Raw genomic sequence first — 27,827 nt, forward strand, 5'->3', positions numbered from 1 at the left:
CTTGAATTTACCTCCCAGCTTTTACAGAAAAAAAAGAAATAGAGATCACATCAATGCCGCAGTTTGCTCTCTGCCGTGCCCTCTGCACTTCCTGCCTTCTCCTGGGTGTGTACTTTCCCGGCTGGAGGTGCACGGACTACCTGGGAGACGCTGGATTATTCTTTATGGTTTGTGCCGCACATACGGACTGTTCTGTCTACACCCTCTTTGCAGTTTAGAGGAACTACTGTGTTCTTTCCCTCCTGTGGACTAAACTGTTCCCGGCGTCTTCCCAGAGTGTGCGCCCAGCGCTCCTGGCTCTCCAGAAGGAAAGCTCCGGTCTCCTCCAAGTCAGGTCTTCATGGTGCTTTTGTGTCCTGCCTTTTCCTCACGCACCATCGCCTTTTGCTCCATTTAAGAGACGTTATTAAAAGACTTGCTTACCTGCACACCTGCCTCTGCATCTGGGGTCCAGCGCCTACCCACACGTAACAATCAAACCAATCAAAATATGGTGCTTTCAAAACGATATCTTTATGGCTGGTCCAACCGCTTCGCTCGCTTGTCAAACGGGATATCCAGTCGCATCAGTTTAATGTTCCCAAACCTAAAACAAACGTTCGCAGCTGAAGACATTTTACGTGCGAGTTGCACCAAAATGTTCCGCGGTGAGGGAAAAAAAAAACATCGCACTTCACACATCCAACTTATCCACGTGAAACGCCAGCATCGCTACGCCACCCGGGGCTTGCTCCTATCGCCACAGCGGTGGAAAAGCGCAAAGAGTTTGCGAGAGACGACCCAAGGGCGAACGAGGGATCTGTGATTTCATCATGGAAATGATGGCGTGGATTACCAGCCCTTTCCCATCGTTACATTTTGCTAGTGCACCCTTGGAGCCGTGATTTGTACTTCTGCTTTTCTGTTTTGTTTTGGTAATAGTAGTGATGTCATGATATTTGAATAGGACAAATCTACAGGTATCCAACTTTGTTTGAGTCCTTCTTACCTTCAGGTGTGCACAAACGGCAGCTGAATCTAAATGTCGAAAATAACAGATATAAAAATGTATCGGTTATCAGTATTGGTATTAAAAAAAATCATGCATCCCAGAAGACAAGATACTTTTATTGAAAAAGCAAATCAAATACATGCAAAAGACAACGTTGACAATGTTTTCAACTGAATCAAACGTTGTGGGAAATTAGGAAAAGTCGTTTTCATTGTCATGACAATGTCAAGGAGGAGCTTACAACATGAGCACTGAGGTAGCAATGCTAGGGAAACAACGTATGAATCACTGCCAAAACTCTATTGACCTATTTCCCATTTGATGGACTTTCATGTCAAATTTCAACGTTTCCTGGACTGTTCCACGTCCAGTTGAGAGTGGTCTGCTTTTATGTCAAACAAAGGTGTAGAAAATTTCACGTCATTTAATGTTGACGCTGAAATCGGAGGATACGTTGCTATAAATAGGTCAGATAAATGCAGCAGGTTATAAACAGGACATCTTCCAGTGTAGTGCAACCGTAGAATGAATAGACTGTGAAATTTCAAGGCACGACTGTCGCCTCCCGAATGGGCCGTGGGGATCTGCAACAGGTCTGGAGGAAAGGCACCAAAGTAGAAGTAGAGAAATGATGAAAAGCGAGTTATTGAAAAGATTGGCTGTGTGATATCAGAATAGTTTTGGTTGGAAAATGTTCATAGAAATGCTACACGTCTCTCTTGCAGAATCGGGTCAAAGATCACTTGTGTGTTCTTCGGCGACAAAAATGACATCCGGTTCCTCCTCTGCCGTGAGGTCGATCACGAGGTTCGGGTGCGTCTCTCGGGTTTCCGCTCTGATTGCCAAGTTCGCCGAGGGAGGCGTCTCCGATGGTTGGAGGCTATCGGTCATGGCATCAGCCTTCCCATCATGGGTGGCGCCCATCTCCTTGTTGTATTCCGACTGGGATTTCTTCTTCATCCTCTTGTAGCTTTTGTCCTGTTCTTTTTGGCAGGTCTCGCTTTTCTGGAACCGCCCCAACTGCGAGATGAATGACCCGAAGAGGACGAACGCCCCAAGGCTTGGGATGAAGGCCATGAACTTGGTGTTCATGCCGGCGCCAATGTAGCGACTGTACATTATCATGTCTCCATTGATGTAAGGGAGTTGGGTGGCGGGATCCTTGTTCTTCAAGCGCCAACTGTATGTTAGTGTGCTGCTGTTGAACTTCCTGGGTGCGTCAGGGTCATTCACGATGTGGATCTTCTGGTCAGGCGCCACATACTGACCATACTCGAAGGGCAAGTAGAAGATCTGGTTCTTCCACATGTTGAGGTCCAGAATGAGAACCAGGAAGATGATGCCGTAGTTGAACCACTTGCCTGTCAGGAGAGGCACAGGATGTTGTCTTCTTACCCACAGGATATGCTCTAATTGTAACTGGGGGTATATTTACAGTACCTCAATGGGAGGAGGATGAACATTCATTGGAAGCAGGCAATAATAAAGATTATTAATTATAATTAAAGACATTGTACTGTATTTTCCGAAAATTCAAAACAGATTATATGCTCAACACAACACTTTGGTTTTGCTACCATCCTTCATGTGCAGATCCAAAGCTTTTTCTATTCACATAAAAGGCCTATTGCTGGAAAATATTGTTCACAAATCTGTCAATCTGTGTGAGTGAGCATTTCTCCTCCATCCATCCATGCATCCATTCTCTACCGCTTATCCGAGTACGGATCGGGACAGCAGTCTCTGTAGGGAAGCCCAAACTTCCCGGTCCTCGGTTGCCTCTTCCTGTTCCACCGGGGAACACTGAGGCATTCCCCTGCCAACCATGATACATAATCACTCTAGCATGTCCTTGGACTGCCACGGGGCCTCCTCCCGGTTGGGCATGCCCGGAACACCTCACCAGGGGGGCGTCCAGGAGAATGGCCGAGCCACCTCAAATGGTTCCTCTCGATGTGAAGGTGCAGTGACTCTACTCTGAGCTACTCCCGGATGACCGAGCTCCTCGCCCTATCTCTAAGGGTGAGTCCTGCCACTCTAAGGAGGAAACTCATTTTGGTTGCTTGTATCCGCGATCCTGCCCTTTTGGGCACTACCCAAAGCTCACGACTGCAGGTGAAGGGGAGGAACAACAACTGCTACATTGAGAGAACTACGGTCCGGTACTGCAGACGCTGCGCCGATCCGTTGCTCACACTCTAGCCTTCCCAACTGGGGAAGACCTCACCCCCAATCCGAAGGGTGCAATCCACCCTTGGAACTATGGCCTCAGATTTGGCGGTGCCGAGTCTCATCCCAGAAGCTTTACTTCTCCTTTGCCGGCATAATCCAGCTACCTCACAGGCAATGTTCCCTCTCATTTTTCAAGTGTCTGAGCATACAAACTAACGACCTGAGCATTCCTTGGATCTCTGTACGTGCACGCTTGTAGTGTCACAAACCTGACAACTTGAGGTAGGCCAACTTCCATTCTGTGGTGTTTTGTATATGAGTGGGTTCAAAAGGTCAGCACGGCGTATTTCACAAAGTAGCTTTCGTTTTGGTCCACCTCAGACAAAACAAGCCGTGGAACGGTCTCATCCAATGAATGATCTATATCACGTGTGTCAGACTCGTGCCCTGGAGGGCCGAGACGCTGCAGGTTTTCTGTCCAACCAGTTTCTTCAGCAGGTGATTTCATTGATGAGCTCCTTCCCTCAAACTGAAGGTGTTGATCATTAAAATCACCTGCTTTAGTGACTGGCTGGAAAGAAAACCTGCAGCGTCTCGGCCCTCCATGGCACCAGTTTCACACCCCTGCTCTAAATCTTGCAGGAAACACCTAGTTTATCATTTCATTTTCCATTTCTTTTCTTTTTTACCATTTACTTTGTTAATTATGTCTACTGTTATTTCCTTATTTCCTTTCTGTTTTGCGGCAGCCTGTTCTGGTCCTATTTCATCCTGGAAATGTACGTGAAAGTGATGATACATTTGCTGTATATGTTTACTTTTGTCTAAATAAAAATAATAAAAAAAACTCAACTGAAAGAAACAACTACCTTCTGGTCCCTTCCGCATCACTCGTGCAAACTTGGCGTAACACTTCCTGTAACCTGTAAATCCAGTCATCAAAATAAAAGCACGCCACTTATTTAGTCCACACTTTTCACTCAGAAAACTGGGTCAGAGCAGCTCTCATTTGAAAAAGAAAAAATCTCATCCATTTTCAACTCTTGTTCTTTTGTTCTCACATACTCTGACAGCCAGTACGCCTTAGAGGACTTTTCTTTTTTTTTACTTTAGCTTGGTGCGTGGCTGTGGCACTGCCCGCTTGTTTCACTATTATACGGGGTTAGCAAGCAGCATTTAGCTCCCCTGCTCCAGTAGCTATACGCTAACCTGCTAACAGCGGCATGTACTACAGTAAGGAACGCGCTGGTAAATAATTGATCGGCTGCGTAAGTAAATACGTACCAACAGGCTCTCATTATTGGCTGGACAGTGTTCGTCTTTGTGTTGTTATCGCTTGTAGTCGCCTGTCACTCATGGAGTTGCATTGCAAAATGGTACCGAATAAATTATGTGTTGATTTTATTTACATTTCAGGTTGCATTTTATTTTGCTGCACAGCAAGGATTTCTTGTGCGCTGAGAAGACAAGGTCAGTGTGCACTTGCGCACGTGTGCAGCTGAGAGGGAACGTTGCTCACAGGTGTTGTAGCAACTATCAAGCCCTACCATTTTAGTGGCTCCTGAGTGTGGAGCCATTTACAGTATGAGTCAATTTCATGTCCAGACTGGCGGTCTGGATGGATGGGGAGTGAGGAGATATGGTGGAGTTAACTACATAAAGGTATTGATTGAGCATTCAGGGTAGCCTGAGGGATTCCTCAGGCTACCCTGAATGCTCAATGGACGTTGGTGGTGTCACATCTCCCTCTTGGGTTGTTTATTGTCCTAAAGAAATAACATTTGGAAGTAGATGATAAACCTACCGGTGATGTGAATACGGTACTCCTCTTTGAACAGTTTTTTGCAGACAGGAAGCTGGAACTGCATATGTGCGATGGGCAAGCCTGGCAGATTCAAATCCATGTTATCCATAAAGTGAGGGAAGTCCCAGTCCTGCGCGCGCACACACACACACACACACACACACACACACACACACACACACAGACACACACACACACACACACACACCTTTAAAATCATTTTACTGGGGCAGAACCCAATAAATCAGGAGTGTCCAAAGTGCAGCCCGGAGGCTATTTGAGGCCCGCATGACATTCTAAAAATATATTTCAACAAGAAAACAAAAAAAAAAAAGCAACAGCAAAAATAGAAAAAACAGCAGTAATATGAGAAGAATCAAGTCAAAATATTAAGAGAAAAAAGGTGCTAACGAGGAAAAGTCGTAATTACAAGACAATAACATTTTATTTTAGTATTTTGGCAGCATAAAGTTGGAATATTAGAGAAAAATATGTTGTTTTTTAAATTTGTAATACTGTATTGTGAGAGACAAAGAAAACAATGAATATAGTTACGGAAAATGAGGTTGGGGAAAAATCTGTAATGTAACAAGAATCAAGGAAAATATGGGAACAAATGCCAAGAGTTAGGTTCCCAACGCAGAGAGCGACACTTGGTGGTGAACAAAGGTTTTAATGTCCAGTTAAATAATGGGTTGAACAAAGTACAAATGAAAATATGAATAGAGTCCAACGAAAAAAACACAGGCCAAGCCATGCTAAGGATAACCAAAAAACACTACAAAAGGTAGCAGGGAAAAGGCTAGGAAATTCTCAAAACAGAAGGAGCTGACACACAGGTAACAACCGCTGTTGGAATAGCCGAGCAGGGCGAAGTACTCATAAAAGTTCTACAGCAAGAGGACCAGTCGGGAATAGCTAAGCAAGGAAGGCGCGAGGAGCAACATAGCAATGAGGTACGATCTGGCATCGAATGAGTCCAAGTGCCATGATAAGTACCAGCCGCAAGTGATAGAGTGCAGGTGTGCGCAGGTAGCTCCGTCCCAGCCGGCTCGGTAGGTACCTGCAAGACACGGCAGACAGGCGGCAGCAGAACGACAGACACAGAACGTGACAACAAAGTCATAATTAGAAGAAGAAAATTTACAAGAAGAAAGTTGGAATAGCTGGAAAATTAAAATGAAAACAGCAGCAGCAATGGAAAAAATAGCTGTAATTATACCAGAATAAAGTCAAAATATTAAGAGAAAAGAGTCGTATTCTAAGGCAGTGGTCCCCAGCCTTTTTGGACCCACGGACCGGCTTGTGTTCCCACAAATCTCCCGCAGACTGAGGGGTCGTACATTATAGCGATCTGATTTATCTTATTTATTATGTATTGTGTAAAACTAAGACATGAATAACATCACATTAAAAGCACAACATGAATGCCGACCCACCATCCACCAGTTCAAGTTCCAGCCAAGTGTTTCCAGAGAGATGATTACATGGCTGTTTGACGTGTGTGGTAAAAGGCAGTGTGCTAGCATGAATTAACTTGAGACAAATGAGCACATTAGCACTCAATAAGTCATCAAAACTTACCTTTATGCATTCCCACATAGTATCAGCATTTGACACCAAATATGAGGTGAAAGAAAAATGGTAAAAATACAGTAGTAGTCTATCTGTGCGGCATGAGATAAAGTTAGCACACCCACAATGGACATGCGTCAAGTGAGACCGATGTAACAGAGAGAATCCGGCCATTTTTCGAAATAAAACATCCCAAAAAAATGAAATCATTTTTTCTTTCTGTGCGGCCCGGTACCAAGTGACTCACGGCCCGGTACCAGGCCACGGCCCGGGGGTTGGAGACCACTGCTCTAAGGGGAAAAAAAATCGCAATTTTACGAGAATAAACTTGTAATTGTGTCAGTTGTCTTTTTTTTTTTTTTTCAGACCAGACCACCGTAGGTGAATATTTTTTGTAGTTAGAACATAGAAAACCTGCTTATAACCTAAAAATATTTTTGCCATTATTAGAGCCTTGTAGACATGAAATAACACCCCTATAGCCACCTTTATACTGTTATTATTCTTTGTTTACTGTAATATGTAGGCTACTACATACACCACTGCAGGGTCACAAGAGATGGCTGCCGCTTTAAACACAGCAGGGTTTAAAATGGAGTGGGGAAGAAGGAAGCCAAAATTTTACCACTTCCACACAGAATGGGAGGATAACTTTTTTTCACTATGTCATGTCGGACGTGCCATGGCTGACTGCGTGCAGTGTTAAGGTAATGTCATGTCATGTCTCGCCAATGTGAAATTACCGACGAAACAGCCACCGTTTATGAAATAATTCATATTTGTAAAACTTGATAGAGTGAGGGAGCGATGTTCAAACCGCGACGTAGCGAGGGACAGCTGTAACGTCATAATATTAACAAAAGAAAAGTTACAAAGATTATTTAAGAAGAAAGTTGAAATATTTGGAAAATTCAACAGAAAATGGGAAAAAAAGATACAAGATACAAGATACAAGAGAGTTTCATTGTCATGTGCATAGTAAAACAGCAGTTATACCATGCAATGAAAATCTTATTCTGTTCATTCTCCCAAGAAAAGAAATAAAACAAATGAAAGAATAAGAACATAAGAAACATAAACACATAAACATATATACCAATAAATTAAGCAACAACAACAGAAGAGACATTAATACAAGCAAATAATACAAATAAATAAATAAATAAATAAATAAATAAAGTGCTATGAGTGTGTGCGTGCGGCGTGTGCGAGTGCTTCGTTGAGGAGCCTGATGGCCTGTGGGTAAAAGCTGTTTGCCAGCCTTGTGGTCCTGGACTTCAAACTCCTGTAGCGTCTGAGCAGTAACAATCGATGTTGACACTAATGATGGGCTTTTTTCACCTATATGACAAAGCTGAGATGCAGTTTTTCTTAAAATATATATTACAAAATATCAAAGTGGCAAAGTTGTACCCTTTCATTTTTCACTGATGTGGCCCTCAGTGCGTTAGGAGTTATTAAGCCAGAATCGTTTACCCACACTCCCACTATTACAAGTCCAGACCAGTGAATTATCTCCACATGGGAACATTCCCACGGAGCAGTATAACAGGTCCCTCGATATTCATGAAGTCCACTGCACTGCACTGCTTTTTCACACCAACATTTATGAGGAGGATTAGTCAATGTAAAGATGTGCAACAACCAGACAATCTGTGCAAATCAGGCCATGCTCTCGACAAGAGATGAAGCCATGGCAACAACATCCAGCAGCCCTGAGACGTTCCCTCCGAGATATTAATTAAGACCCTCCAGTGGACTTTGTGTGCCGTGGCGGCCGCTGCCATGCGTAGCGCTAACGAGCATGGCATTTAAATATTCCTCTAGCACCATGACAGAGATTGGGGGAGTCCACTATATTGTCCTAAAAAAGAAAATATGTACACACACCCACACCCACACCCACGTAGGACATGTGACATTTAGCCGGCAGCGTAATTACACAAAAAAGCATAAAAAGTAAAGCCTGGCTTGGAGGCAGGAATCCAAACAGATCATTAATTAGTTTGAGAACTCGAGCACGGGTCTTTTCTCACAGAGGACTGACAGCAGCATGGAGGGGAGCACGGGGGGGCGTGGTGACAGCCCTCCTTACTCGCAAACATTATAGACTTGTTAGCAGTGAATGAATGAATGTTATTTCCTCAGAGAAACGCACCATTAAAATGTTCATGAACCACATGGGAACGATTCTGTAAAAATCTGTTATACGACGCCGTCTCCGAAACGGATCTTCTTTTCTATGTATATTTAGAAACTGTTAGCAGTATGTGAAATGGTTGTAATTGTTACGTTATTGAGGTATAGTGGTGATAAATTATCATGGATAACGTTTGGTCTTTACTTGGTTGCCGATTTCATCCTGGAAATAGGAAAACAAAAAAACAGAAAGGATGCAAAATCCGACTGGAATATGACGGTTTTATTTGGTGTTATTGCATCCTGCAAAATGATTTGCAGTGGAAAAAATATGCCAACAAATTCTATATTGACCAAGTACAGGAACGGTGGAAATCCTTTTGTGTCGATCACGCGCGTTAAGAGTGGGAAGCGCCGTGAACGCCTTGTTTTTTTTCCCCCGTTCCTGCTGTTGTTGGGTGCCACGTTCCACGTGCCCTTGCTTGGTGCCCCCGTCTCCTTGTGGTTTGCCTTCTGTTCCAGATCACATGTTCCTGGCTGGAGGCGGAGCTGCTGAACGCACCTGAGCTTGATTGCCCCTCCTGCCCTCTACTTAGGCTGACCACTGACAGCTGGGAATGCCGGATTATTATCACCTGTGCTGCTACCTCTAGACAAGTGTTGTTTCAGTTTTGCTTGAGTGTTCAGCAGCACCGCCTTCAGCCGATACTTTGGATTTAGTAATTCTCCACGGTGTACCTTTTTGTTGGCACCATCGCCTTAATAATAAATTCTGTAAAGCCTCACCTGCCTCCGCGTCCGGGATCCAGTATCACACCACACCACAACACATCACGTTGTGACAGTTGTTGTTTTTTAAATTACATAAACTTTATTTTTTCTTCTTGTTAATGTTCTTTTGGTAATATTATGACTTTATTCCCATAATATTTAGACTTTATTAGACACATTTTCCAGGAATTACAACTTTGTTTCTCATAACATTACGACGTTAAAAAAATATCTTTAACCTTTAATATTTCAACTTCATGCGGCTGCAATGATATTATTTGTCCTCATAATGTTACAATTTGTAAAATTATGACTTTTTCTCATTAGACCACAACTTTTTTCCTCTTGAGCGGATAAAGTTTAGAAGCTTTATTTTTGTCAAATTGCTGCAGATTGTGCAATTTCTGCTGGTTTTTTTTTTGTTTTCTTCTTAAATCATATTTTTAAAAGCACACATGGCCCCCGGGCGGCACTTGGACACCACTGCTTATTTACGCTGCCACTTCAGAACAGGACAAAATGGAAGAAAACGAGCCAATTTCATCCAAGAGACTGCGGGCAGCGAGAAAATGGGCCGCAGCAGCAAAGTGGACCGCGCAAGACATTGCAACACGGTTAGTGTGAGTGTTTATTTCTAACCGTGACTACTAAAAAGCTACAATGATCACCAGCAGTGGTGTACGTCACTGACGTGGTATGGTTTCGGAACTCTCAATTAAACAGAAATCCAATGACATTTTAAAAAATGGTGTCCAAACTGAACTTCTCACTCTTGGTGGAAATAACTTCTCATAGTTGTTGTTTTTGTCCAGACAAACATATTTGCATATTCATGAGCCACAGCCTTATTGATGTACTCTCCTATGGGAAGCAGTGTGTGCGTGCGTGCGTGTGTGTGTGTGTGTGTGTGTGTGTGTGCAGAAAGTGAGAAAACATCTTCAGTCATGAAAGGAAATGAAGGCAGCTCATGAGGGAGCGTGGAGCTCAGGGTTCATGCATGGCGGAGGTCTTGCTGGGGTAGTGCAGAAGAATAACAGTGTGTGTGCATGTATAAGGAGAATATATGCAGTGTGTGTGTGTGTGTGTGTGTGTCCGTGGCAGCTGCAGATCATCCAACACCCCTCTCGTTGCCTCATTGATGAATTGGGAAGGGGGGATGGGAGGACGGGAAGTGGCAACAAGACGGAGTAAGAAGCCAAGAAGAGACATCCCAGCTCGACTCTTTCTTTCTTTTTTTGGGGTTATTTTTAATTGGCCACTAGAGAGCGCTCATACCTGCATGACAATGAGCAGGTCGAAGACCAAGATGAAGGAGGCCAGGAAGGCTCTGGAGAGCTCATCGCTGGGCAGGAAGCCTTGGTTCAGCACGTCCCAGCTGATCCAGTCTGTGAGGATGACCAGAATCACCACGGACGTCAGCGAGAAGAGCACGATCCTGCACAACGTCGGATAGACCAGTCAGACAGACATAAAGAGAGGAGATTTATGAGTGCATTAGAGCGGAAGCCAACCTTGAAACAAACATTTATTTTCCCTCAAATCCAAACTAGATGTACATATAGTACATCCTGGAAGACAAACAACCAATGAAGAAGAAAAAACGATGTCAATGCAGTGAAGAAGAACAGATGAAGTGTGATGGTGCGCACAAAAAGACACACGACATCATCAGGAGCCTAAAATGTCACTTTTACCTGCGCACACTCTTTGCACTAGGTTTTTTTTACACTATTATTATTATTATTATTATTACCCTCTCTGTATTTGGTCTTATATGTTGGCTAACAGTGTCAACCAAGAATAGTATTGATCATATTTCAACTCTACAAGTACACTTGAGGCAGAATCGGAATTTTGGTGTTAAAGCAGGGGTCACCAACGTTTTTTCTTGCGAGAGCTACTTTTAGAAAATGAAAATGGCCGCGAGCTACTCATTTTTGTAGAAATGATTGTCATACGTTATTTCAACCCAAACAGATCAAATATGCTTGTTTTACCAGAACATTAACAAAATGCTGGTGTCCACAACTCACATGTTGTATTTCACAATGCATTTCTTTCTACTGTTCTTTCATTATTAACTGAAAACCTGAATGAAAAGCAGGCTTGCGGGCGCCTCATGTGGTCGTGGGGGGCTACCTGGTGCCTGTGGGCACCACGTTGGTGACCCCTGTGTTACAGTATGATCCACCAATAATAACAGTATATTTATTTAAAAAATACTGTATATTCTATTCTTCATGTAATAGACCTGCTGACCTCATTTTGTTCTGCAGAGTCTGAAATATTATATTTATGTTTTAGCTAGTGTTGCCAAAAATAGAGCGTTAGCGGTGGTAAAAAATGTATTATGACGGCAGACGGAAGCATAGTGTAGTGTCCCCCATAGTCTGACACTCTCGTTTAGAACTTTATTCTGACCTGAACACATCAACAGCAGTGCAATTCCCACACCATATACTGAATGTATCTCCAACTCACAAACACGCCTCTAGTCCTCCTCGGAACACCACTTTCTCATTGTCACTAGATGACAGTGAGATGCTTTCATGGACACTCTGAAAATCACAATAATGTCTTTGTTATGCTTGTATGTGGGCTCTAAATAAACAGAAAGACAAAGAAGAAATATAAGGGGCTATTGTTATCATGTAACACAACGTAATCCTTACTGCGGAAATACAATTTGTTGCATTTTAACCTCAGAAAATACATCTACACTCAAAACAGGAATTCAACTTAAGTTGCGTGTCTTTGAACGCAACTCTCCATGGCTCGTAATAACAGTGGTTCAAGTGTGATTCAAATGTTGTGCTACTATTAAAGAGACTAGTGTGCTATCTTTTAGCTTGAGTTAAATTTTCAGTTCATTTGGAGCTGCTAATACACGCACACACACACACACACACACACACACACACACACACACACACACACACACACACACACACATATATATATAATTGTGCCCTGTCATTTATCTTTCTGTTCATTTATCGTTTTGTTCATAAAATACAGTAAAAATGGGCATATTTCAAACATACTTGCAAATGGTGATTAATCATGATTAATTTAAAAACGAATTAATTTTTAATCATTTGACAACCCTAGTTTTGGCATATTATAGCATAGTTGAAATGATATTCTGTAGAATATTCACAGCAGCTGTGTATGAATAGAACAAAATACACTGGAAAAATAATTCAGTTGGAAATGTAACATTTTATCTTATTTCATTATTATTATTATTATGACAAATTTAAACTAATATACACTGCAACAAAATGAATGAAAAAACAGATTTTGGAGCAGCCTTTTATTGTGGCCAGCCAATTAATAATCAAGCGGTCTAATCAGCATCTTGATATGCCACAACTGTGAGATGGATGAATTCTGACTTATGAATGTTCAGTAAAAGATTTGTGAACATTATTTGAGAGAAATAGGTCTTTGTGGACCAGGGAAGATGGCAGAAAAAACACAAGTGTTGCATTTCTGTTCATGTCGAGTGTATAGTCTGTTTTTCAATGTTCTATCTAACTGTAGTCACATCTTGAGAGCCACACCACAATTTGATGGCCTTGGCCCACGCCCGAGCCTTCCACAAAGTTTCGTGGAAATCAGTTTAGTCTTCACAACATCCTGCTCACAAACAAACACACGAGCATGAAAACATGACCTTGTCCTTGGTGTAAGTCAGAATTAAAAAAAGAAGTAGCGCTGGAACGCAGCCACACTGTGTGCCCTCCACACTACTGTGTACTGGATGGACTCCTTTGACCCAAACATGAACCCCCCCTGAAGAATAGACCCTCACGTGAGTCACGGCCATAACAGACATGTTTTGCAGCGTTTGTTTAGCAGCTATTTAAAGGTCATGACAAAAGAAAGAAAGAAAAAAACCGAAAGGACCAGGATTTGCCTTGTGACCTTGCCATGTTCATCGATTTCCCCCTCTTGTTCTTGTAATTAAAAGGTGCTGACACGGAGTGAAGGATGATTAACACGGCTATTGACTACAGTTGTCCCTCATTTAGCGCGGTTAATTGGTTCCAGACCCGACATGGTAAGTCAATTTCCATGAGGTATGATACAATATTAATAAATGGAATATTTTCGTAGTTAGAGCTTAGTTATGATGTTCCCTATAGTCACCTTTACACTCATGTTACCTAATATAGTGGACATGGTAAGCGATAAGAAGACATAATAACGCACATATTAGCATCGGGAAAGTTCCTTTGTTGTCGTACCTCAGACATAATGTGGGTCGATCACATGGCATTAAAAAAAGATCCAACCTCACTATGAGGTTTGTGACTTGATTGTTATACAGTATGCATCTGGGATACACGTACAGTACATCCTCAGAATAACGGACATTGTTGCAATACTACTATCTTTGTAAACACAACTCTTAACACGCAGGCTACGGGATCGCTGCAGGGACACAAGAGACGGCCACCACTTTAAGCACAGCAAGGTACCGAGCTAACGAGTTAGCCTCTAGTGTGTTTATTTTAACTTCAGAGAGGGTTTGAAACTAAGTGGTGAAGAATGACAAAGTAAGAAGTCAACAACATACCACTTCCACACGGCATGAGATAATTTTGCCTGACTCCATGTTGTACAAGTTAAGGTGATGTAATGCAAGGTAATATCTCATCAGCTTCCAGTGTAGAATACAACATATAAATTGTCTTTCAATATCTTTTGACTATTTATAGTCCATCGCTAACCACGAAGCAGCGATTCATTTTTGAAGGGCTAGGGACCGATGTTTGAACTATGAACTGGCGAGGGACGACTACTTGTAGGCCTTGAGATAAGCTACACACCTTTACAAATAATGCTCAATTCCAGAAGTATTAATCTAACAATATTTGGATTATTGCCCTGCATCATGCGCTCTCATTTGCCAACTTACCAGAAGAGGACAATCCTATGATTGCCTCGTTTCCAAAACCTTCTGGCGGCTTTCCCCCACTCTGGATAGTTATGATCCTGAAGCATCATGTCTGTCACCTACAAAAATAAAAGACGCAAAATGACAACTATTCAATACCACAACTAACCCACACGTTTTATTTCAATCTAAATATCCTAGAATGGACAGGGAAGCACCAATAACTACCACGGCCAAAAAGATCCGAAACTAGCTAGGTGATATGTTCCATTCCAGTCCTTTACGTGTGGGTAATACAAATTACAAAAGAATGGGTGCTGACTCTCTCACACGACGAGCTTTTTGCCCACAATTACTCCTCCAGCTGCTGGGCGCTCAATGCAAGTGGACTGTAACGGCAAATAGGTGTGGCTCTGCTATTTTCTAGCTTCTTTCATAGAATCATGTGCTGCTGCATGTCTCTTGAATGTTTTTGTGTAGTTTGGATTTGCTAAACAACTCCACCGAAAAGCATGTATACCCCTGATCGAAATTTTAAGACCAGTGGAAAAATTGCAAGAATGTACATTTGCACGGTTGGATCTTAAGGAGGTTCGAAGTAGAGCTTCAAAATCCAAAAAGAAGAAAGTGAGACAAAACAAAGAAAACAATTTATTGCAAACAAGCATTAAAGTGAAATAGGCTGTTCATCAGCTGATCAAAAGACCTTGAACCCTCACCCTAAAAAAGAAATAAAATCGTGAAAAAAGGAGTCAGTAAAGAGTAGCTGCGCCATTCGTGTTAAAAAGGGTTTGGGCATGCTTGATGCCCGTGTTTCCAGCAGGCTAGTGGGAATGTTGCTCCAGGTGGTGAAGATGGCTTCACGGAGGACATGTAGTGTCTGGAACCGATGTCCATTTTTGTAAACATCCATAACAAGTCATCTCCAAATGTTCTCAATTGGAGTGAGCTTATTCCTCTGGAAGAAGTCCTTTGTCAGGTGGGCACTGTGAAGTGCAACGTTGTCCTGTTGAAGAAGCCAGTCATTACCACACAGACGAGGGCCTTCAATCATGAGTGATGCCCCTGCAACATCCCCACATAACCAGCTGCCGTTTGGCGCCCCTGCACAACCTGAAGTTCCATTGTCCCATTGAATGATCATGATGGCGCCCCCTTCACTGTGCCGTGTGGAAAACCTCTCAGGTGGGATCTCCTTGTCATGCCAGTAATGTTGGAAGCCATCAGGACCATCAAGGTTCTTCCACCTTTCAATGTGCCATGTTTGATGCTCTCACGCAAATTCCAGACAGCCTATTTTGTGGCCCTGAAGGAGATGAGACCTTTGAAGACTTTTCTTTTTAAAATCCTCTCTGGCAGATGGCGTCTGATGGTCATTGGACTGCACTCGCCACTAGTAACAACCTTTGTTTGGTATCCTCCGGCTCAGGGCATGACCTTTTTTTTGGGCCTACCGCTTCACTTTTTTGTTCCATAACCCTCAGGATCTTTGAAGAAGTTTCAAATGGCTGCGTCCAACCTCAGCAGCAATGGAGCACTGTGAGAGGCCTTGCTTACGCAGCCCAACAATCCCACCGTGGTTGCTTTCTGCCATCAAGTGATCATGACAGTATCAATCCGCATTTTTGCAGAGATATTGGCTTTTAAAGGCTATGGTTTTACATTTTTGATCAGATGATGAACAGCCTATTTCACTTCAACGCTTGTTTGCAATAAATTGTTTACTGAAGTTTTTTTTGTCTCACTCTCATTTCTTGTTTTTGCATTTTGAATCTCTACTTAGAACCTCCTTACGATCCAACAGTGCAAAATGTACATTCTATAAATGTTTCAACTGGTCTTGAAATTTTGATCAGGAGTGTATCTCCGCATTGTCATTCAAAGGCAAGTCAAATATCTATTTTCTGCTACAGCAGAAAGACTTTCTCTCCACAGGAGTTGGACAAAGTAGCTCGGCAAAGGGAAGTCTTGTAGTGCTGCCCCCGCGACCCGACCCAGAATAAGCAGAAAAAGATGGATGAATGGATGGATGGAATAAGCCAGACGTGTGTGGCCATGCAGCACTTTGCATAAACAGACGCTTACTGTCTGATCGTGTTGGGGAGATGCAGAGGTCATCTTTCAAGTGCCTTGTTGAATTAATGGAAGTCGGGGTTGGGGACGAGAGTAATTTCTGGAATCAGTGCTTTGCCACAGCCTGACGCATTCTCGCTCCTTCCTGCCGTTCCGACCAGACGTCAACAGTTCTACCAGGGCCTGTCTTTCTGTGCAGCATGCACAGCTGAATACTAATGTGAGCAGCCAGGGAGCTTGTCATCATGTCTCAGCTGTGTGCATGCTGATGTCAGAGTCCTCCTCCTCCTCCTCTTCTCTTTATGTTGACAAATGAACGGAGGGATGTTCCCTTGTTTCCTCTCCAAGCATACCCTACATTGGCCTGATGTTTGGCAAGCACACTCAAGTGGACTTGAACGCATACTTTAAAAAAGTATATAAAAGTGTATATATATTGTAGTTTCTGTGAAATTAGGCAGGTAAATATAGCAAAATATAAAAATAACTTATGTTATCAAGTCAGCAGATGACATTTTGTTTTGGAACACAATAATCACTTGTTTATCGCAGTGGATTAGTTCCAGACCAGCCGTGATGAATGTATTACCACAAAGTAGGATTCGTTCTTTACAAACGGAATATTTTCATATTATGGCACAGAAACCCGTTTACTATGGTTTTTAACGTTTTTAGAACCCTCTAGACATGAAATAACACCCATAGTTGGTAGCGTAGTTGTCTCCCAGGTCTGCCCATGATCATGTCGAAGTATGCTTGGGCAAGCTCCAGATGCTGCGTCATCAGTAAGTAAATGTGATAACAGTGTCAAAGCACATGGAGTATCTTAAAGGTGGCAAAGCTCTATACAAGTGGAATCCATCCATATAATCATCTTCACATGACCTGACAAGTGATATCGTGATAAGTGTATTTCTGTGAAGTGGGATACGTTCTATAAATTGAATATTTTCGTATTAGCATAGAAACCTGTTTATGATCTTCAAAATACAGTTTTTACCTACAAAAATATTCTGTCTATTAATATTAATCCTACTTTGCGGAAATTCACTTATCGCGTTCGGGTCTGGAAACAATTAACCACAATAAACAAGAGTTGACTCTATGCAAAATTTGCATAAATATGCATTTTTTTGTACTAATAAGGCGTATTCAGTCATGAAACAGCATGATTTATAAATTAATATATGTTTGAAAAACCGTGATAGAGTGAAGCCGTGAAGTTTGAACTGCAGTGTGGCCAGATGACAACATGAAAACATGACAAGATTTCTCATTCAGAATAAAATGGTCTTGTGGGCACTAGGCCTGGGACGATAATAAATAAATGAATTGTTCACACAATAAATGAAAATAAACTGGATAACTTTGCCGGCCTAAATATATTACTATGTGCATGTGTGTCCGTTTTCCTCATCTCTGGCCACCAAACAGGCAGGAAGAGGTTTCACTCTGCGAATTGCTTTCAGCACCTTGCCGTGTTTGTTCCACAGAACAACAGCATGAAGGGAGGGAGCCGTATTGTCAGTCATACAGTCCCTCTGTACCCCGCCTATCGCCCGAAGTCAGCTGGGATAGGCTCCAGCATGCCCCCGCGACCCTAATGAGGAAGAAGCGGTATAGAAAATGGATGGATGGACAGTCCCTCTGTCTCAGGGGGTGGAGGCGGGGCTGCTCGCATCCACACACAGTGCTGAAGAACTTATAGAAATTATATTAATTATATTATTTTTTTAAATTTCATTGTCATTTTCTTAGTAGTAAAGTTAAAATCTTGTAGACTCAATCTCATGTGCCGTCTCGTCTCGTGACACCCTTACTCCTTACGCCACATAAGATGTCCGATTAAGTCTTATTCACTGCACAACCTTTGGTCATACGACAAAAATACCAGGGAGAACGCTAAACGAACCGCACCAAAGTATGCACAAAGTATGTTTTGGGGTTTTTTGGTCCAGACCCAGGGGAGTGTCTGTCTTTAGCCGTTACCTATCACTCGTTTCTATCTTCTTTCCCTGTATGTCTCTGTTGTATTCACATTTATTTATTTATCTTATTTAGCTGCAATGCACCGATGCGATTGGCTGAGTAGCATCACGTGGGATGGCTTAACTCACATGCCGTTGGTCAGTGGATTTCCTGAGTCTAAAAAAGATGCACCAAAATAGAAGCGTCACGCTAAATGATGTATTGATCATAGGTCCAGGTCCATATTGGACAGCATCTGGATCTAGACTCAGACCGCGGTCCGCCAGTTAGTGATCCCTGCTCCAGTGTCTAATAAAGGAGAGACAATTGTTTTAAATCCTTAAAACCCAGTCAGGCAAAATATGTGAGGTGGGGCCATGAGCATGAGAATGTCATTTGTGCTAAGCGGTTAATTCAAAGCGAGGGATTCAACCAGCCTAAGCTAATGTGTCCAATTCATCTTCCCAATTAGCCTAGCGCGGTCAGACTCTGCTTAACTTTAATCAAGCTAATGTTGCGTTCACGTCGTCTCAAGAGACAATAAGATGATGATTACAGTATACGACCAAGCAAAAGTTGCATCACCGCCAAAGACTGATTTTGACTCATGATTGCATACTGCATACTGTATAGTGACATCCAATAACATCAGCTGTTTTAAAAAATATATGACGAGCTCAGTATGTATACAGTGCAGTTTTATAGTGTACCACTGCAAACTGCAAGCACAGAAATAAACACATTCTGTAATCGGGGCTGGCCAACGTTTTTTACCAGAAAACATTTAACTTAAAAAACGTTTGATATTTGTTAACCTCTCAATGATGAAAGGCGTTACAACCAAACAGTTAAATATATTCAAGGAACATCAGCCAAGATCTTCGGTCCATGTCTTTACTAAGAGAGATGAGCAAATTCAAAAAACAATACAAGCAGTTGATGTTTACTAAATACAAGGCGATCAAGAGTCTTGATCATCACAATGATTGTTCTGTCAGTTTCGTTGTGTTTTTTTGTTTTTTTTTAATATTTTATATATATATATATTAAAAAATGTTGTCTTCTTACTGTTATTATGTATTATCATTCTGAATATTATAAAAAACATGACATGGAATGCAGGAAGTGAACAACAGGTACTGTACTAGATGTGGAATAGATGGGGGGTAGGATTAAATAAGATTTGCTTCTTCCTACTCCTTTTGGACATGTGGAACTGTGAAAGAATGATTCATGAGATGTATTCCATTGGAACCTTCATGTTCAAATAAACTAAACCAAACCAAACCAAACCAAACTAATACCACAAGATTCAACATACCAAAGGGTAAAATACAGCAGTTTGTCATGTGCAATTTTGTACGAAGCAAAAGTTTAGCACAGATTTTTATAAAGAATAAATCATGCTGTTTCATCTGCTATTGACTGGCGACCAGTCCAGGGTGTACCCCACCAGCATACCCTCGACCCGGTGAGGACAAGCAGCATGGAAAATGGATGGATGGATGCTGTTTTGTGACCACAGCTTATTTTATATTATTATTGCAGGTTTGAATGATCCCACAACAGGCACAACAATCCCTAACACCATGCCAGGCAAAAACTGACATCACTTCCTGTCTGCCCCCCACCCAGCTCCCCTATCACCGGAACACATCTCTTATTATGTCTACTATGTTGGGTAATATGAGTGTAAATATAACTATAGGGGTGTTATTTCATGTCTAGAGGGCTATAATAATGTTATAAACAGTATTTAGGCAGTCTTCAGCAGGTTTTCCATGCACTACCTTTGAAAATATTCCATGCATCCATCCAGCCATCTTCTTCCGCTTATCCCAAGATGAGATGAATATTCAATTTATAAATAAAGAATCCTACTTCACGTGAATTCACTTACACGGTCAGGTCAGGAACTAATTAACCACTTACTGTGCTTTGGAAATTCAACATTTTTACCCGAGAAAATTATTGTGGTTTTGTCTTTTTGAACATTCAGCCAAGTCTACCAAACTCACCTAAAACGTAAAGATAAGTTAACAGCAAGACATGTTGATCCTCACCATCCATGCAGTGACAAAGTCCCCCATCCAGGTGCCCACTGCAGCCATCTTCATGAAGGTCTCGTTCTTGATGCCCATCTCTTCAGTTATCATATAATGCCTGCAAGACGTGAATACACACGATAGAGACAGTGAGGAGGGTAGGACAGGCAGGAGAAAACTGTGGCGCAGTATGCGAGCTGTCAAAGGCAATTCATCTCAATTTGAGAAAACAATGAGCGATGTCTGGACCTTCTGTGAGGCTTCGAGGAATGTAAACAATGGCATTGACGCGACATCACCACAATCATTTTGCCCATGCAGAGTTTGGCAAATGATCTATGAGCCTCATGTTGAAATGGTTTCAAATCAACACAGTGGTCCATTTATAGAGACAATGTAGTGTTTCTTTGAGGCGCTTTGACTACTCAGCCACGCAAACTCAAAAACACTCGGCTCCCGTAAGAGCACAGCGAGGGGGCGGCAGCGGGAGGGGAAGTGGGTCAGTTTGAAGCCGGCGAGTGGGAAGGTGGGGAGGAGGGCTGCTTGATCTCCTTGGCCGTCTCCAGACTGGAGTGGAGCAGGTGGGCGCCCAGTCTTCCCCTTCCTACAGGTCATGGATATAATGGATGGGGCGCCGGCAAGGCTTTTTAAGGGCCTGTATTTGAAGTCAATGGCTCCATTCGTCTTTGTTTACCCCCAACAAATGCCAATAACGATGCATTCTACCGCATGCTGGACTCGCCTGTAAGCTGACTGCTGCATGGGTCATTTGCTTTGTGCACAACGTTAGGTACACTTGCAGTTTAATATTATACATGACAAAAATAATGCCTTTACAAACTAACTGACCTCACTACACGCAGCTTACAGATTTCCGTGTTACAACTGGCTACGAATGTGCTCCCAGATACAGTAATCCCTCATTTGTAGTAGTAAATTGGTTCCACACCCGACCGCGTTAAATGAATTTCCACGATATAGTGTATGAGTCTTTTCGTGGTTAGAGAATACAAAACCTGTTTATCTTTCTAAATACAGGATTTGACAATACTAGAGCCCTGTAAACATAAAATAACACCCAAATAGTCACTTTCAAACTCCTATTATTCTTTGTTTCAGGCTATGGAATCACTGCAGTGACATGACAGATGGCCGGCACTAGCATAGCAAGTTACAGAGCTAACTAGTTAGCCTCTTCAATTTGCTTATTATAAATGTAAGAAAATATTTCAAACAACGTGGAGAAGGAACAGAGAAGACAACAATTAACCACTTCCACACTTGAGAGCTGAACCTTTTTTTCACTCCATCTCGTAACATTATGATGCCTACTGACCACAATAATACATATAACCTGTCTTTCTATATTTTTGGACTAATAATAGTAGTCAACCACGAAACGGCAATCATTTATTAATTATTATTTGAAAAAAACGCAATATAATGAGGCAGTGATATTCAAACCGCAATATCGTGAGGGATTACTGTCATAATTAAACATGTTATTTTGGTCTGTAAACACAAGACTCACTCGAGAACTGGTTACAGCATGCGCCAGGAGCAACAGAATAGCTTTACTGAAGACTCTTGTCGGCAAAGACGGGGACGGGGAAGGCAGGAGGGGATTGGACGCCATCATTGTACTTTATGATGAGTTCTTTCTTCAGTTCAGTAGTGTTCTCACCTTCTTTATCAAATTGCTGGCAACTTTCTTCGCCTGATGGCAGGCTATTTAGCAGTCGCACTCAATAAAAAATGCATGGACAGTGAGTCAGCAAGGTCTAGAGTCCTTTGTTTGGGCACTTGATTCCACAGAATCAATATAGGGGAGACAGACCGGTTTGTTACGTGTAATATTGTACGAAAATTGAGACAATGCACAAAAAAATATGACAACATTTTGGCAAAAATTTCTGTCGAAAACCAAGGTGTCCGAAAACCGAGGTTTGCCTGATGGCTGATCATTGCTTTGTTAGCTTAGCATATTGCTTTTAATCAACAGAATTCACACAAGTTCTAGTTTAACAATGCTTATTATTGTTGTTGTTTTGGGGTTTTTTTTTAGCCTTTAGCTAAGGTAACTGCAGTAAAAGGCGTTCTTTTTCACAGACAAGTCTATTGACCTGACTATGTACAAGCGCACAACTCGCAATAATTGAATGCTGAGACACAAATGAGAAGAAGATTAATCGTAGCAGGCGTTAAAAGACTGAAACTGCAGATTGTTTTCATGTTCAGCCATGAAAAAACATCCTAACACAGAAGTCGTCAGCAGCTTCCTGCTTCCAGCAGATTTGAGAGGCTTTTATTAATAACAAACATCAGCCAGTGACGTATCGCCTCACTCATGTCCCAAAATAAAGCAGCCTCGGTTGGGCCGTGCATTAAGTCAGTCGGACAGTCAGCTGCCCTGCACAGCAGAGATTCCTTCGGGAGTCATTTCAAATTCTAATCGATACTCCTGGAAATGCTGCCTGGCACCACAGGCTTGGGTTTAAATCTAAAACAGGCTGTTCCAACCCCTCTGGCCCTCGCGCATGTTTCATTGAGCACTGAAAGAAGCTCCCAAGATGAGTTTGGGGACTCTTTGCACCGCATGATCAGAGGCAGAACTCTGACTTATTCATGCCGAGTGAAAATTTAATGGCCTTTAGAGTCGTTTTTTGGCCTAATGAGAGAATCCAGTGTCGTTGAACATTACAGTACAGTAGCGCTGTGAATAATCAGCCACAAAATGGTTGGCTTAATCGCAGCGCCAGTGTCAACGTCGCTGCCATCCGCTGTCTGCTCAGCCAGCTCAGATCCTCTGCGGGGATGTTATCAGGTTTACCACGCTTGTTCTGTCATTATATTGAAGGACGTTTTGGCGGCTTTCAAAGTCTTGCATGGAAGCAATTAGCATGCGCCATGGAGGCGACTGACATCTGGAGTTATTAGCTCGGACAGAACTGCTGTTTGATACCCAAATTTATTTGCAGCATTAAAGTGTTCGTCTCCTCCTTTTTGTTTGGCCAAAGGCAGTCGTCAATCATTACAAACTTTCACGTCCCTCCGTTTGGATGGATGGGGAATTGTTTGTGAAGAAGGCCTGGATTGGCCTTAGAATAACGTTGACAACTTGATTGTAATGAGCAAGGCTTGTCACAGGCTTGTCAGTTCTTGCGTACTTGAGAAACATGACATCGTTCGCAAACCTATTACTCTTGAACTTGGCTATACTTGGATGGACTGTATTACGCTGTCAAGTCTAAACTACCGCATGTTTTTCCCTGGTGGAGAGTCTAAATATTTCAATTGCTTGGACCAAGAGAATTTATGGGTGGTGCATTCATGGGTGCATTGCGTCTCGTTACCTAACCATTTTTGTCATCAGGAGCACTCGTATTCTAGTGAGTCTAAACTGTTCATTTGCATTTCATCGAAACCGACAGTGTCTTAACTTCAAGGTTACTGGAACTGATTATAAGTTGCGCAGTGTCATTATGTTCAGTCTACGGTTTGTGTCTTGCCCTAAGACCAGAAGACCATTTAGACCCCTGAAGGCATGTTGTAGTTGAATTTCTACATTTTATTAGACTGTCAGGACTCAAGGACTTTGAGGGATGGCAAAGAGCAAAACAATAAAGGCTTACTAAGAGCTTTCCGTCCTATGAGTCATCAAACCCTTTTCATTTCCATTCCAATATTATCATCCACTTTTGAGTTTTATAGACGTGTTTTCAGCGTCGGATGGCCAGTGACCGTGACCACGGTAGTGACCTCGTGCTGCTGCTGTTGCCAATGCTGCTTCCATAAATGGCTCAACTTTCTCAGATTGCGACCTTGGCCGCCTCCTGCAAAATGTCGTAATTACAGTACATGGCACTGAGCAGCAGTTACCAGCCAAACATAACGCTTCACTCCGGCAGCACCGTCACTCAAGGCGAGCTAAAGCCTCTGTACAGTATGTCATCAAGTGCAAAATGGAACCGAAATAGCATCAGAAGGTAAGCTACATAAGGAGATAGCACACACACGCACAATATATAAAACTATTGCCAGTAGACACGAGCAGGCGTCAAGGTTACGATAGTGATTGTTTGCTCCTGTGTGAGAGTGACTTATGAAGTGGACACACCCACCTCTTTCCCAGAAAGCAGCACCGGGATGATATAACGAGAGAGGAAACGTGTCACCTCGCAGCCTCTAATAATGGCACGTTTTCCCAGACGCGAGTAAATCACCAAACAAGCGAGCGTCTTACGCCATCGTTAATATGTAATGAGTCATTATGTGAGATAGTGGTGTAACGTGTAGGAGTGTGAGAGACAGACGGAGATGTGCTTACTGCGTAATGTGTGTGTGTGACAAAACACTTAGGGAGACCAAGATGGATGAATTCATCTGAATTTAGAGCTTTACTTCAATTAGCAGTTCAGCAATATTGTTAATATTTTTCACAGCTATATGTGCTCTTCTACTCTTTCTCTTCTACCTCCGAACGGTTGCACACAAAAGGGTGAAAATGTGTCAAAACATCATGCATCCCTACTGTGTTGCTTGTGCTATTATTGACAAATACATAACATGGTGCCCAAAAAAGTCGACCCCCTTAAGGCGGATTTACTCAAATTTTTCCACACAGCTCATTGCATCCTTCAGAAACATCCACATCCCCACACGTGCAGTGCCAAGATTGGAACATACAAATATAATGGATCCTTATGGTTGCGTTTTCAGGTTGGGACAAAATGCGCATGACAGCTGATGAATGTGTTTTTATGTGGACATACTTTTTCTTTGTTTTTAAGTTCACTCGTGTGGATGGACATTTTTTTACATCAGAGTGCATAAGACTTTATGCCTCTTTAAGGTGTTATTTTGTACAGACAGGGTGTAATAGTTAAAGTGCTGTTGTTTTTAGTCGTGTACAGTTAAATTATTTGACTTTAGGTCTGAATCTAGCACCCTTATTAAGAATGGTTTTGAATTTCATGCTATACACAATATTGTTTAGACTTTTTAAATGAAAATGCCAGAGAAATAGTTGATACCGGAGGAGTCACTTAATTACGGCGATCACTGAAAGCACTTTGTTTGATAAGGTCCGTGAGGCAGGCCAACTCAATGCTATTTTTCAAACACTTCCGTGAGCCGGATGAAACTGCAGCGTGGGCCTTATGTTATATACTGTTTGGAATTATGTTCTAAATTCACAAAAATGACATTTATAGTTCATGGGGCCACCCATGACGAAGGAGCTCGCAGCTCAGCCTCATTTCCGGAAGTGATGTCATTGGGGTAACACCTCTCAGCTAAAGCAGACTAAACAAATGCTTCTCTAGGTAGATTGTCAACTTGGTTCAGTATATTTTTCATAATTTTTCATGCCAAAAAGTTGTGTTGCTGCTGGATGTTCATTTTATTGGTGTGATACTGTAAGTTTGTTTTCTATTCCAAAAGAGGACGTTTTAAGACAACAATGGACGAAGCAAGTGCAGGGAATGAGAGACAGATGGACGCCCACATTCGACTTCTGTTCTTTGCAGTGATTATTTCACTGATTACTGCTTTGCAAGAAGCATTTGGCTTAAAAGTACAATATAAACACATTTTGATAAAGGACGTTATTCCGCTGGTACACAGAGAAACAAGACAACAAAGAACGACTGTTACTACACAGAGATACAAGACAACAAAGAACGACTGTTACGCCAAAGTGGAAAGAAGTTATCATGTCTTGTGTCTTGTTTAGATAATGTCTTCTAAACACTATTCCGCGATAGCGACAAGGCTGCAAAGCATGAGAGATATAGATAAACATCTTTTGACCGCAAAATGTTTACTGTGAGCGTCGACGGCAGTGAACATTCATCCTCGACATGGGGCCACATAGAATAAAACAGGCTGTAAAACCCTTTTCTACTCATTAATAAAGCAATTTAAAATAATAATTGAATGATAAGAAATCCAGAGTAATTTACACTTAACATTCTGTGTTCGCTATAATCACTGTAACATCCTCTGTCTCGTACACCGCCATGTTTGTTTGCCTGAGCACCCCGATGGCGTCACTTCCAGATACCGTTCGCTTTCAAAAACCAAACAATGCAGAACATAATTACAAACAATATGCATATTTAAGCAAAGTTGATGAATCATATCAGGGACCCTTTCATAGTGATTATTTACATTGAGTCCGTGTAGAAATATACCATTCCCCTCAAGTTTGATTTGAATAAATTACCCTGAACTTTAAAATGCGGTGGAAACGCAGACTACATAGGCCCACAGGAAACCTTTAATTCCAGGAACTAAAGTTACCAGGAACTAAAAGGAAAAGGATCTATTGAGCATTTGTCTTATTAGCCTCTTGCTTCAGCCCACACCTTTTGAGCTTCATTACTGTGCAATGACGTGATTTCGATTGTAAAACTAATGTATGTCAACTGCTCAATAAACCAATATGATATGATTATAAGGGGCTATCCACACGCAAACGTTTTCAGGTCGAAAAAGAAAAGTATTTTAATGTTTCAGCCTTTCATCCAGAGGGAAATGGAATTCTGGGTGACCTGAGACTATTTTTTTCAAATGGCTTCCAGAGTTTGAAAATCTTAAAACGTCAGCTTTTGTTTCCGTGTAGACAAAAGAACCGCTGTAAAACCATGACGTCGCCACCCAGTCGCCATCACATGACCAGAAATGAGCTTTGACGACTAGCCAACATATCTGAATATACTGATTGGCATGACTTACCCCAGTCAACATTCTCTTCATATTGTGTTGTCTTAATACTCCAAAATGAGAAGTAGATTTACAGTAATTTCACTTCATCATAAGTCTAGACGAGCCTTAGAAAGCGGAAAACAACGGATTTATGCGCATACGTTCTGTCTTCTTCTATAGTTTGGTCTGTCACGTGGTTCCGTCTGTGTGTCTGTTTACAGCACCACATGTAGGTGTGCCTTGTCTATTAGTGTTCCCTCGCTCCACTGCAGTCCTTTCACGGACTCGCTCTTTCGCAATTTTAGTGCAATTTTAGTGTTTTGTTTTTTTACAGCGCATGAATGCTGTTACAGGCTGAGCCTGGCCCTTTAAGAAGTATTGCATTGTGGAAAGTTGAGTGTTGTAGTTCTGTGCTTTAGCAGGTGGCAGCGGTGTCTTCTGTCTGTGCCGCCCATTGTCTTCTGCCTCTTGATTGGCTGTAGACCATTGTCAATCAATCTCCTTTGTACCATCTCTTTTTGTTGTCATGGCTAGCAAACTAGCTAACCATGTGAGCTGCTTGCTAACCGCCAATACTGTAAAGAATAGAAGAAACAGAAGAAGCTAACCGTGTGTGACTCTGTATGGTGGCAAGTTTTCTCCCCGGTTTTGGGGAGTAGGCTCCTTGCTGGGGCT

General features: G+C 42.1%; 1 protein-coding gene across 1 annotated transcript in view; it reads right to left on the reverse strand.

Moving 5' to 3' along the window:
* Positions 1-1,094: 1,094 nt before the first annotated feature.
* Positions 1,095-27,827, reverse strand: part of tmem117 (transmembrane protein 117) — a 57,426-nt gene continuing 30,693 nt past the window's right edge. Inside the window, exons 3-7 of the mRNA XM_054775860.1 lie at positions 20,463-20,562; positions 14,380-14,477; positions 10,728-10,887; positions 4,968-5,097; positions 1,095-2,352 (exon numbers count right to left, since the gene is read on the reverse strand). Coding sequence (XP_054631835.1) covers positions 1,724-2,352; positions 4,968-5,097; positions 10,728-10,887; positions 14,380-14,477; positions 20,463-20,562 — 1,117 coding nt within the window. The 3' untranslated portion in view covers positions 1,095-1,723. The remainder of the gene's footprint in view (positions 2,353-4,967; positions 5,098-10,727; positions 10,888-14,379; positions 14,478-20,462; positions 20,563-27,827) is intronic.

Source organism: Dunckerocampus dactyliophorus, chromosome 5, assembly GCF_027744805.1.
Source record: "Dunckerocampus dactyliophorus isolate RoL2022-P2 chromosome 5, RoL_Ddac_1.1, whole genome shotgun sequence".
Taxonomy (NCBI): Eukaryota; Metazoa; Chordata; class Actinopteri; order Syngnathiformes; family Syngnathidae; genus Dunckerocampus; species Dunckerocampus dactyliophorus.